This window comes from Monopterus albus, unplaced genomic scaffold (genome assembly GCF_001952655.1).
Source record: "Monopterus albus unplaced genomic scaffold, M_albus_1.0 scaffold62.1, whole genome shotgun sequence".
NCBI classification, from domain to species: Eukaryota; Metazoa; Chordata; class Actinopteri; order Synbranchiformes; family Synbranchidae; genus Monopterus; species Monopterus albus.
In genome coordinates this window covers 417,650-428,527 of record NW_018127942.1, presented here as the reverse complement: position 1 = coordinate 428,527, position 10,878 = coordinate 417,650, and the positions used below count along the sequence as shown (strand labels likewise).

The 10,878-nt window shown below is 41.5% G+C and overlaps 2 protein-coding genes across 5 annotated transcripts in view; one reads left to right on the top strand and one right to left on the bottom strand.

Moving 5' to 3' along the window:
• The window catches only part of zfyve1 (zinc finger, FYVE domain containing 1), an 8,291-nt gene extending 3,127 nt beyond the window's left edge, over window positions 1–5,164 (top strand). For all 4 annotated transcript variants that reach the window (XM_020603623.1, XM_020603622.1, XM_020603621.1 and 1 more), the window contains 10 exons: window positions 38–298; window positions 448–662; window positions 853–959; window positions 1,146–1,254; window positions 1,340–1,437; window positions 1,685–1,802; window positions 2,254–2,424; window positions 2,864–3,044; window positions 3,215–3,328; window positions 3,581–5,164. In XM_020603623.1, the coding sequence (XP_020459279.1) occupies window positions 38–298; window positions 448–662; window positions 853–959; window positions 1,146–1,254; window positions 1,340–1,437; window positions 1,685–1,802; window positions 2,254–2,424; window positions 2,864–3,044; window positions 3,215–3,328; window positions 3,581–3,813 (1,607 nt within the window). In that variant the 3' untranslated portion in view covers window positions 3,814–5,164. The remainder of the gene's footprint in view (window positions 1–37; window positions 299–447; window positions 663–852; window positions 960–1,145; window positions 1,255–1,339; window positions 1,438–1,684; window positions 1,803–2,253; window positions 2,425–2,863; window positions 3,045–3,214; window positions 3,329–3,580) is intronic.
• Window positions 3,906–10,788, bottom strand: wdr21 (WD repeat domain 21). The gene is made up of 13 exons (XM_020603625.1): window positions 10,334–10,788; window positions 10,035–10,159; window positions 9,714–9,871; window positions 9,219–9,301; window positions 8,874–8,976; window positions 8,554–8,697; window positions 8,211–8,260; window positions 7,849–7,928; window positions 6,933–7,025; window positions 6,745–6,842; window positions 6,438–6,614; window positions 5,865–5,979; window positions 3,906–5,767 (listed from the first exon to the last, which is right to left on the bottom strand). Exons 1-13 carry the CDS (start codon window positions 10,444–10,446, stop codon window positions 5,505–5,507), a joined length of 1,602 nt encoding a protein of 533 aa, XP_020459281.1. The 5' UTR covers window positions 10,447–10,788; the 3' UTR covers window positions 3,906–5,504.
• Between the last annotated feature and the right edge of the window lie 90 nt (window positions 10,789–10,878).

Sequence of the window (10,878 nt, the reverse complement as noted above, 5' to 3'; positions counted from 1 at the left end):
TTTTTTTTTTTTTTTTTTCTTTTCCACTGTTCCTCAGGGGCCAACCAGGGCCAGCGAACACGGCTGCTCCTCAAGGTCCTAGCTATCTCTGACATTGTCATCTACCGAACCCATGCTGACCGTCTCCATGATGATCTCTTTAAGTTCCTTGGTGATGCATCAGATGCCTACATGAAACATTTCACCAGGGAGCTGAAAGCAACTACTACCCGCTGTGGCCTGGACGTCCCACTGTCCACTCTGGGCCCTGCTGTGATCATCTTCCATGAAACTGTTCACACCAAGCTGCTAGGATCAGGTACATCTAATGAGTCAGCCTCATTTATTCAGACTTTACTTTGTAGGACCTCACTAAGAACAACTGGCATTAGATCACCCAAATGTCCTTGTGTAATCCTCTCATTTACTCTCAGTTTGTCCCTATCTGTGTTTGTTTTCCGTATTTAGATAAACCATCCGAATCGGCTGAGCGTCTGCTTCAGGAGCGTTTTAGGAAGCTGGGTCTATTTCCAGAAGCATTCAGCTCCATCCAGTATCGTGGAACTCGGACATACAACCCCCCTACGGACTTCAGCGGTTTGCTGCGCAGCCTGGAGCAGCAGCTGGATAACAATACCACCCGTTCTCCACGTTCTGCAAGTGTCATATACAAAGCTCTGCAGGTAGTGATCACTGATTGTATGAAGTCATGCAAATGGACTTTTTGTAATGTGATGTAGAGAGAGAACACTTTTTTGTGTCTATAGTATGAATGTGTTTACTGTATGTTTGTACGGATAATCTTATAAAGCCAAGAATGGCTGAAGGAAACATTACTGATCCTTGCCATCCCTCCATCTCCTTGGTCTTCAGGCCCTTAGTGAGCGTTTCAGTGGGGATATTCCAGATGAGCACATGACCAGTAACTCCTTCTTTCCAGATGAGTACTTTACCTGCTCTAGCATCTGCCTCAGTTGTGGGTACGTGCCTCTTCACCTTTTTATCTGAATATTACAGCAATATAATAATTATTATATGATTACATATCATAGCTTGATTTCATTTGTACTTTAATTTGTATTAGCTGTTCAAGTTTACTTAATGTTACAAGTACAAACAAATCAATCGTGGCCTTTGCCTCTCACTTGGTGTGCACCCGCTTTCAGTTCAGGCTGTAAAAGAAGCATGAATCACCTAAAGGAAGGACTCGAGCATGAAGCCAAACATCGCTGCCGCTACTCTGCCCAGTACGACAACCGTATCTACACTTGCAAGGCAAGTCCAAACCTTCAGTGTTACACACAAGTATGTTGACATATGTGCCTGATGAGGGTCTGAGTGCCTGTGCTGAACTTCTCAGGCCTGCTACGAGGGAGGGAAAAAGGTAATAGTGGTTCCCAAAACAACAGCCTCCTCTGACTCACCGTGGTTTGGCCTCGCCATCTACGCTTGGTCCGGGTGAGTCTGAGATGCCACAGAACCATTGAGAGGACGATTAGAAATGGCTTCCTTGCTAGCACAAATAGTTTAATAAACCTCTATTCATTGGTAAAACTGGGAAATCTTTTTTAAGTGTGAACCACCCACCTGTTGAATTGGAGCAGAACGTATTCTAACAAGTGTATTGCATCTCCATAATACAGACTAAGACCAAGAGGCAACATAATTAATCCCCTGGATCTGAGATCTTTTTGTCTTTGTCCAGCTATGTAATCGAGTGCTCCAACTGTGGAGTGATCTACAGAAGCAGGCAGTACTGGTATGGAAACCAGGACCCAGTGGAAACAGTGGTCAGAACAGAGATCCAGCACATCTGGCCTGGGGTAAGACCGCAGTGGAACAGTCTAAACAAGATTCTGTTTAAACCAATTAAAGTTGCAAGCAAGAACTCAAAGGTTTTAAGCCTAATCATTGTTGTCCTCTCTACTGTGAGCTGCATTTGCTAATTGTTGCCAGCTGGCTCTTTGTAAACCCTCAAGAAATAGTGTAAAATATAGTTTTTAATGTTTTTTCATGTTAGCATGTTGATATAAGCATTCTTAGTCAAATGTGCTGAGTTTTGCAAACTTAGAAAATATTTTCTGTCAGCATATGATGATCAGTATTCAGTGATGACGGTGAATCACACATGTATAAACATGACTTCAAAACTGTACTGTAATTGTGTACTATAAAAAGAAATATTAAAATATACAGCATAAATACAGAGCATCTGTCAAGTAATGTATACACACGTATCTTCATTTAGATTTTCTTTTCTTGCCTTCTTTTCAGTCTCATGGCTTTTTGAAAGACAACAACAACGCTGCTCAGAGGTTGCTGGATGGAGTGAAATACATCTCTCAGTCAGTGTCTGAACTCAGCGTCAAGCCTGCCAAAGCAGTCACCTCCTGGCTTACTGACCAGATTGCTCCCGCCTACTGGAAACCCAACTCGCTTATCCTGGTACATAACTACAGCTGGTCTCCAACTAGAATAAACACAGCCACTTAGTGTTATTCTGAATGCCATGAAAAAGAAAACAAGCCAGGAGTGTCTGTAACCTTGTACTTGAGTCAGACAACTTCTCATTCTAACCTCAGATTCCACTTTGAGAGCAAATAAGGTGATATGGAGTCCATGCCATCATTATTTACATACAGTTCAAATTTGTAAAGACCTTAGAGTCTTGTTCACCCAGGTGAAGCCTTTGTACTACAGTGATTTGACATTTGACAGCTGATGGCAGTAATACAATATATGAATAGAAAAGTTTGATTGTAAAGAAGATTTGTACATACTGTAGCTTTAAATTAAAAAATATTCTACTTCCTGGAAGTATATATACAATATGACAGCGAACAGCTACACTAGACATGTACTGTCCTTCTTGTGTGTGGTGTAGAAATGCCATAAATGTGGGGAAGAGTTCCAGCCCAATGACACCAAGCACCACTGTCGCGCCTGTGGAGAAGGTTTCTGTGATTCATGCTCCTCAAAAACCCGACCAGTCCCAGAGAGGGGCTGGGGCCTCGCTCCTGTCCGAGTCTGTGATGCATGTTTCCACAACAGGGGCATCTCACCTGGTATGCACGTCTTCCTCGTTTGAATTAAACACGTTTAGCCACTATGTGCTGAGACACTTCTACATAAATCTTTTTTACACACATGATGTGGTTAGTCAGTTTTACCTGTTTTCTGCCAGTGAGTCTTAACAGAACGTATCTTCATGATTTGATGCGTCTCCCTGTTGTAGAGCTGCTGGATGCGGCCCTGGAGGAGGAGGGAGGCACCCTGATAGCCAGGAAGGTTGGGGAGGCTGTTCAGAACACTTTAGGAGCTGTAGTTGGTGCTATTGACATACCTCTTGGTGAGCGTTTGATCTGCCTGTCCGACCTTTCCTCAACAGGGAAACCAGTCTATGTAGAAAGACAACTTCAGTGGTTTCATTTAAAAAGTAGTTAAGACTGGTTTAGAGAATGATGAATATGACTGTGATTTAGGACCCCATACAATAAATATATTGTATTGTATTTATTGTACATTAAATATATCATATTTAGATTAAGTCCTTATAATTGATTAAATCGTTACATTAACTAGACCATTGTTGTGCGTCCAGGCCTTGTGAAGGACGCAGCTCGACCAGCCTACTGGGTCCCAGATCAGGACATCCACTTCTGCTGCGAGTGCCAGAGGGAGTTCACCCCACGTCTCTCCATCCACCACTGTCGCGCCTGTGGACAGGGGGTGTGTGACGATTGCTCCCAGGAGCGGCGCGCTGTACCTTCCCGTGGCTGGGACCACCCGGTGCGGGTGTGCAATGGCTGTAACCAGAAACCTGGGGAGCTTTAGCAGGGCGAGGAGCCAAAGTAGAAACGGTGGAGGACACTGACCTCTAAGAAAACTGGACCTGACAACATAACTGGTTAAAGGCTTCAGATACCTTTTTTTTTTTTAAGTGGCATCTCTTGGGTGCCACTTGACTGTCTGTGGCGAGGTGAATTCTGTTTGTTTTCAGTCCCTATCTCACTTTAATATGCCTATATTTTATACTGTGAAGAATGCCAGTTATAGTGAGACTTGAACCTCAAGGTGACAGAAAAATCACACATCTCAGACAGATGATAAGTATTGTACATTGTGCTTGCAGTTAAGTTCAGGTCTACATGCTTTTTCAACTTTGTACTGATGCACATGAAACCCTTTGATAATCCCTTCCACTGTGACACACTAGTACTTTTAGCACCTTTTGTAGTCTGGGCTTATAAACCATTTAATAGTAGAAGCATCTTAAACTTATTCCAGGTAAGGACTTTTATTCTAGAACTGTTTCTGCTAGAGGCCTCAATGTAACATTCAGGACTGGCTATAGATAAAACAATGGAACGGTTTATTGTAGTGATCCTCTGCTTCAGCCCTCCTAGCTTTAGCTTTTCTGAAACTCTTTGGCTTCAGAAGGATTAGAGCAATTAGAAGCCCACGATGTACTGTGGCACCGAGCAGCATTCCAGCTTATAGACTTGCTTAACTACGTGCATAACCCCCTCATCCTTTTGCATTTGAATGGGAAGATGATAATAGAACAGCCTTAATAAAACCTGTCCACGGTTTGTTTTACATAGATATACTAATATAGGAAAAAGGTTTCATAGGTAAATTTGTAATGGCCTCTTTTTGTTTTTAAAATGTTATAGCTATTACCTGTTAAGACAAATCTGACGGCAGTGGGATGACATGCAACAAACTGCTTTTACCGAGTGGCTGGTTCACAGCAGCAATATGGTCCAGACAAGAGTTAAACTTTTTGAGGCCATCAGAACAGGAGGCAGTTAGAAGAGTAATCCTTTACTCTGTCACCTCAGGCTGTGGAGCTAATTTAAACGAGTAGAGCTGCAGCACCAAGTAAGCGACGTTTTAGGTAGCCTTTATTGCAGCAAGACTGCACCTGACAGTTACCTGGTAAGTGTAATAGTATGCAGTCAGGCTTTCTGTTTGAACATGTGGGAACTCTGAGGTCTGACTGTAGGAGAGTTGGGTTTCATAATAAAGTCAACATGAAGCTGAAATAACAGGCTTTGACCTGAGTCAAGGGACTATCATCTCAGACACAGATGGACAATGAATACAGGCATCACATGGAAACAAATCAATACCATTATGTTAATGTATGCTCATACAGTATGTATTAAACTTTACAAACTCAGTGTGTGTCCCTTAGAAAGAAATATTTCAAATGGTCAGAAACGGCTGTCAATCTACAGTATAAACGGTAATGTTCTTTTCAAATTCAGACCAGAAACATCCTGAATTACATTTAAAATCAACATCAATCATGTCTTAGATAAGTGCACCTTTAAAAAAAAAAAAAAAAAAGTAAACTCTTGTAATCATGTACACATATATGTAGCATGTTTATTTCCTTTTAGTACAAAGAAGTCAATCAAAAATAACATTCCCCTTAGAGTTAAAAGTAACCTTTCAATTATGCAACATGGACTTTGTGTATAACAGCATTAGATTTGACATAAAAAGGTGTCTGTTTTTCAGTCATTTGTGAGAGAAGGCATCTTTTCATAAATTCCAGTCTGCTGCTCACCTCCTTCCCGGTAGTCAGTGTTGTATGGGAAGTAATACAGGTCATGTTTGACAGCCATGAGTAGGCCGGGGAGCCCCCTGCAGCCACCCAAATTGGAGGAGAAGACAACACTTGGAATCAGGTCGTTTGCGGCCGGATGGGGTGACGGGATAGTCCTCAGCAGGTGACCGTCCTTTAGGCTCCATAACCTTGTGTAACAATCCTGACCCACTGTGGAAAGAACACAAATCAGTCAAACAGGTATAAGTAAAGTAAACTAACTCTCAATAGTGCAAATACTGAGAGAGCATGTTTTACTGTCTACAACCTGACATCAAAAGCCCTTCAGGTTCACTGATGTGGATGGGAAGGTAGGCGTGCTCGTTATAGTGCCCAATATACTCCTGCACCGACTTACTCACTCGTACATCCCACAACTTGATCTACACATAAATGGAAGAAAACATAAAAAAGTTAAAACAACAGTATCCATGTTCCAAAGGCTTTTAAGTAAATGGTAAATGTCAAGAATGAGTAGGAGGTTGTTCAGCTCCTTTCAAATAACGAGAGCTCTGTATGAATACATACAGCTCAATTACAATCTTGTTTAATTTCCCCTAATTATAGGTTTATCCATTTTGTCAGTGACTAAAGTTTACAGATTGTTTATAGTTTTAAATGTACAATAAGCAGCACTGTGTATTAGTATAACCACTAAATTGCTAGATGTTGTCAACACTCGTGTTGGCCCTGGAGTGGGTACCTCTGTGTGGAGGCTCTGGGACATTAAGCTCACCTTAATACCAAAATATGAATAAGATACTAGTAATTTAGAACCCACTATTTACAACAGGACTCAAAGTGTGACCTGCTGTTCAAAACATCTGAGACATGGCCTGACCTGGCCCATCATGTCAGCAGCCAGCAAGTAGTTCTCATCCTGCAGGACACGGACAGAGGTGATGGCTGATTCTTGATGGAAGCGTGTGGCCTTCCAGCTTTGATCCCTGTGGCTGCGCTGCCGCAGGTCAATGCTGAAGATCTCCCCCGATCTGCAGCCGTTGAACAGCACAGGGGACTGGGGTAAAAAAAAAAAAAAAAAAAAAAAAAAAGAGGCCTTTATTTCCTTGGTGTTCTCTTCCTTTTTGCTTGGTGCTGTTCTAAAGAGAAATCGAGACCAAAACATTTTGCTGTGAAAACTGACTCACCCTATGGGCAAACTGCTGAGCCAAGACATCGCTGCCGACACTGTACGTCTGTGTTCGGCCCGTCTCTGCATCTTTCATGATTACCCTCCGAGACAGGCCTACCAGCACATCCAAGAACACATCATTATTTTAGTACCTGGTCTGAATAGATGCCAGTGACTGTGACTGATTGTAACAGTGGAACTGACCAGTACTGAAAGTCTTGTCAAACTGTGGGTTCAGACACCAAGCACAAGACCAGGCTGTGGATATCTTAAAGCTACACAGCATCCTTGGCTGATCTGTGGAGATGGGGGAGGAGAAATGATAACATGGCGTAAACCAAACAATGCCAATGTGAAATGTGCCCTTTCTGTTCATGGGAAGTCTGCTGAAAAAACTGGTACTGTCACTAATAGGGATATGTGATATTGACAAAAAAATTATATCCGAATATTTGTTTTGATTGGTTTTGTTGGTAACGATAAGCCAATATTTTGCATCCTTCAAAAATTAGTTTAAGTCTTATATTGTACTAGGTCGGTCTTGTTAATAGGACTGCAGACTTGCTTCTTGAGCAACATTCATCATGTCAAAGTCAAAATTCCTCCATGCGAGTGAGGATGATCCACATCTATAGTAATTCAATTAATGATGTTACATTAGATTGTGAGGCTTTTGGTGCCTGTAGTTTGCCTCCTGGTGCTGTTTGATCATTTGTTTTTACTTCACTAATGCATTTTTAGGCTGCTACGCTAGCTTAACTTGTGCAATAGCCATGTATTCATGATTTACTCACAATGTGTGCACTCTGAATGTGCATGTGCAGTAGTTTATCCTACTAGGCTACCAGATGCAGTGAGTGTGACTCTCAAAGCATGTTTTGTAAAGTGAATGGCATACTTGTTAATGTCAGCTGGCATATCGTTAAAGCAACAACTAAAATATTATTGCAGATGATATACATCACACACCCCTAGCAGTGATTCTGCAACCTCGTAAGGGGTCATGGAGCAAAGACCTATAACAAAGTAACTGTAATATGCATTAAGAATACAACTTAGAGAGCCTAATTTGAATGTCTAAAATAGGTGATAAACCTGTGAAAATCCTTTTTAGTCTAACCTGGGTTGGAGTTACTGAAGAGGGAAGCAGGAAGTAAACTGACGCAACCAGGGGTGTCAGCCATTCCTACCAGACACAGCCTCAGTCAGCTCAGTTAAGGAACACACAAGCTGTGTCCACCAAATACTGAGACAGTTGGGGGAATCAAAACTAATAGGTACTACAGTGTGAAATATTACTGTGAGACAGTAGCAAATCTATGTCAAGAAATGTGCTTGACACAGATGAGACATTGTATTTCCATTCTAATCTAAGCTTGTCTTACTATGTGTAATGTAAAACACAGAGCCCTCTGTTGAAATGAAAGTAGCATAAGTTTTGAAATGTGGACTAAGAGCTTGAGTAAAGCTGAAGAAGGATACAACACGTGGGAGTCTGGGTAGTTGACTGAGGCCCAGCAGATGGAATTCACCTGGAACACATTTAGCCAGAGCAGACGTGTTGGATTAAAACACTTAATTCTAACATTTAAGTTTTTAGGAACTGACAGAACTGCTTTTCCTCTATATACAATGGACTTTATAGCATATTCAATGGGTCTGAGGCCATTTAAGTCTCTTTGTTTATGAGATTAATGTAGATATTTAATTCATATTTTAAAAGACACTATAAACCAATGTATCAACAAACTGTAGTTACAGTAGAAGTACAACAGATGTCTACATATTCAGAGTCACTGCTCCAGCTCTTGTGAAACTGTCTCACCTTGCGATTGGTGAAGTAAAGGTTATCACACATCTCCACAGACAAAGAGCCCTGGCTGTTGCTGCTGAAGTTCATTATGCCATACTTGCAGCCTCCATGAGAGACATCATTGACTGTAAACACTCGCTCACATGCCGAGTCCCCCTGAGAAAGACGAGGAAGACATGGGAACAGTAATCAAAAACAGCTGGCAGGAATAAAATGTTGCCCAGGACAAATTTCTAAATGTTTTATTCTATTTACAAATATGTAGAAAAATGTCCGTCTACATTATGAAATTATACAATAGCCCTAGGGTGTTTTGTATGTGTGGGTCTCACCACTATGAGTCTGAAGTTGTCTGTGTTGGGGCTGCTGTTGTCTGTGCTCTGAATCTCCAGCTTGTGGCATCTCATTCCACTGACCTTCACCTCATGGATCAGCCTGGAGACACAACAACCACGGTAACACTGAATACCAAGTAAGTCAATTAAATACATTCCTACACTTCAAATTGTCAGGGGGCACAATATTGTGACTTTTTATGCCTACTCCAAAACCCAGACACACAGAACTGATAATTATTAAAGTTAATCTAGGTTGTTTTCTGTCATGTATTAGAGCTGTTGGTGCTGAACAGCTTGGTGTCCATGTCTGCATGTGCACACAGCAGTGTGATAGAGTACCTACAATACGTGTCCCCAGGTAACAGGCCAAGGTGTCTTTTTTGCAAGAGCAGTGAAGTGTTCAGTCCTGTTCTCGGTGCTTTCTATAAAGGAGAGGATATCATTAAACAACCATGATACCCATGCAAGTCCACAGTGAGTTTGCATGTTTTAGAACGTGGGTTACTTTCAGCTAATGTTGAAAAACAATGACATATTTTATCTGTAATCATTTTATAATGAAAAAAATGTTTGTTCCCTCTCCTGAAATAAACCAGGACACAGGTTACTGACAAACAGTAAGCTGGAATTCCCACACACTGTCCTCTTGGTGTCTGTAAACAAGTAACTATGTCTCAGCTCCAGTCTATAAGACTCATATGGTAAGCTCTCATTTCCATGACAATTACAATTTACTCCTCTTGAAGGTTACACTTGTGGTAAGAGAAAGTATATGGTCCACATACAAAAGAAAACATGCAGTAAAAGTGGAAATTATTTCCTCCACAGACTCACTTTTCTGGGATTTTCATCCTCCTCAAGCATCTTGCTTCTCTGTTTCTCCCTTTCTTTTTCCTGCAACTGCTCTCTGGTCAGTGGGTTACAGTTGTTGTGTCCAGGCAACAGACGGAAGTAACGGTTTTTCTCTGGGTCAAAGTAGAAACCAGGCAGATCTGGCAAAAGGACAGGAGGTTCAATTATCAAGTTTAAAGTTGGAATATTGTTTTTTTTTTCTTATTTCACTCTGCCAACTTCTTATATCATTATATAACTTCTTGTATTTGATGGCTCAGGTGCTAACTTCTGATTTGCTTCTGCACCAAAAAGAGTTCTGACCTGGGGCAGCACTGCTGGCCTTAGATGAGGAAGAGCAAGATGAGGAAGACGAGGAAATGTTAGGCTGGTTATTGTGTCTTCTCTGAGTTGCTCTATATGATGGCCCTGCTTCACTGTGTCCATACCTGTGAAAAGGCATCAAGAAACGGCCAGTATTAATCTAGGGATGAATGGCACTTACTGACGTGACAAACAGTGTCAATAGTACTGGACAGTTTGAAGTATAGCACGTATCACACTCATATTTTTTACACCACGCACCTCAAATATGCGTAACTTATTTGCTAAGCTTAACATACCACCGTTCGTCCTGTGGTGATCTTTCTCGGTTGCCTCTGTACCGTCCTTGGCGATAGCCAGCACTTTGTCGGTTGTGTGGTCGCTGCCCTTCTCGCCGGTTCCACTTTTTCATCTCTGCTGTTTGAAGCCCGAAATAAGGATCCTCACACAATGTAGTCTTGCATTCACTCCTGTGTGTACGAGTTGGCGAAGCTCGCGTTTAGTTACCTAATTTAGCAACTTGTCGTTGACGCTGTTGGGCCAATGTTATCTTTCTCGACTTGTATATTTACTTATGCTGGACATTCAAACTGAGTAAATATTTGGTTGAGGGTTTGTGGTCAATAAATACACCTTGTATTAAAGTTGAACAATTTTAATTTCAGATTTAGCTGATATAAGCTTTTGTTACAGTCCTACTTAACACTTCCTGAGCTAACTGCCGTACAATAACTTCCTAGCATGTTCTTCTTCTTCGTAGGTTTTAATGGCAGGCTACAGACCAACGTAAAAAAAAAAAGTGCATGCCGCCTATTGTACTGGAGTGTAATTTCATGGTGTTGTG

Excerpts from the sequence above, each read along its gene's own strand:
- wdr21 (XM_020603625.1), bottom strand. The coding sequence starts at position 10,446 with ATGAAAAAGTGGAACCGGCGAGAAGGGCAGCGACCACACAACCGACAA. Across the intron at positions 8,698-8,873 it reads ACAACTTCAGACTCATAGTG|GGGGACTCGGCATGTGAGCG; the intron begins GTGAGACCCACA and ends CGTCTTTCTCAG. Across the intron at positions 5,768-5,864 it reads TGAAGGGCTTTTGATGTCAG|TGGGTCAGGATTGTTACACA; the intron begins GTTGTAGACAGT and ends TTCTTTCCACAG.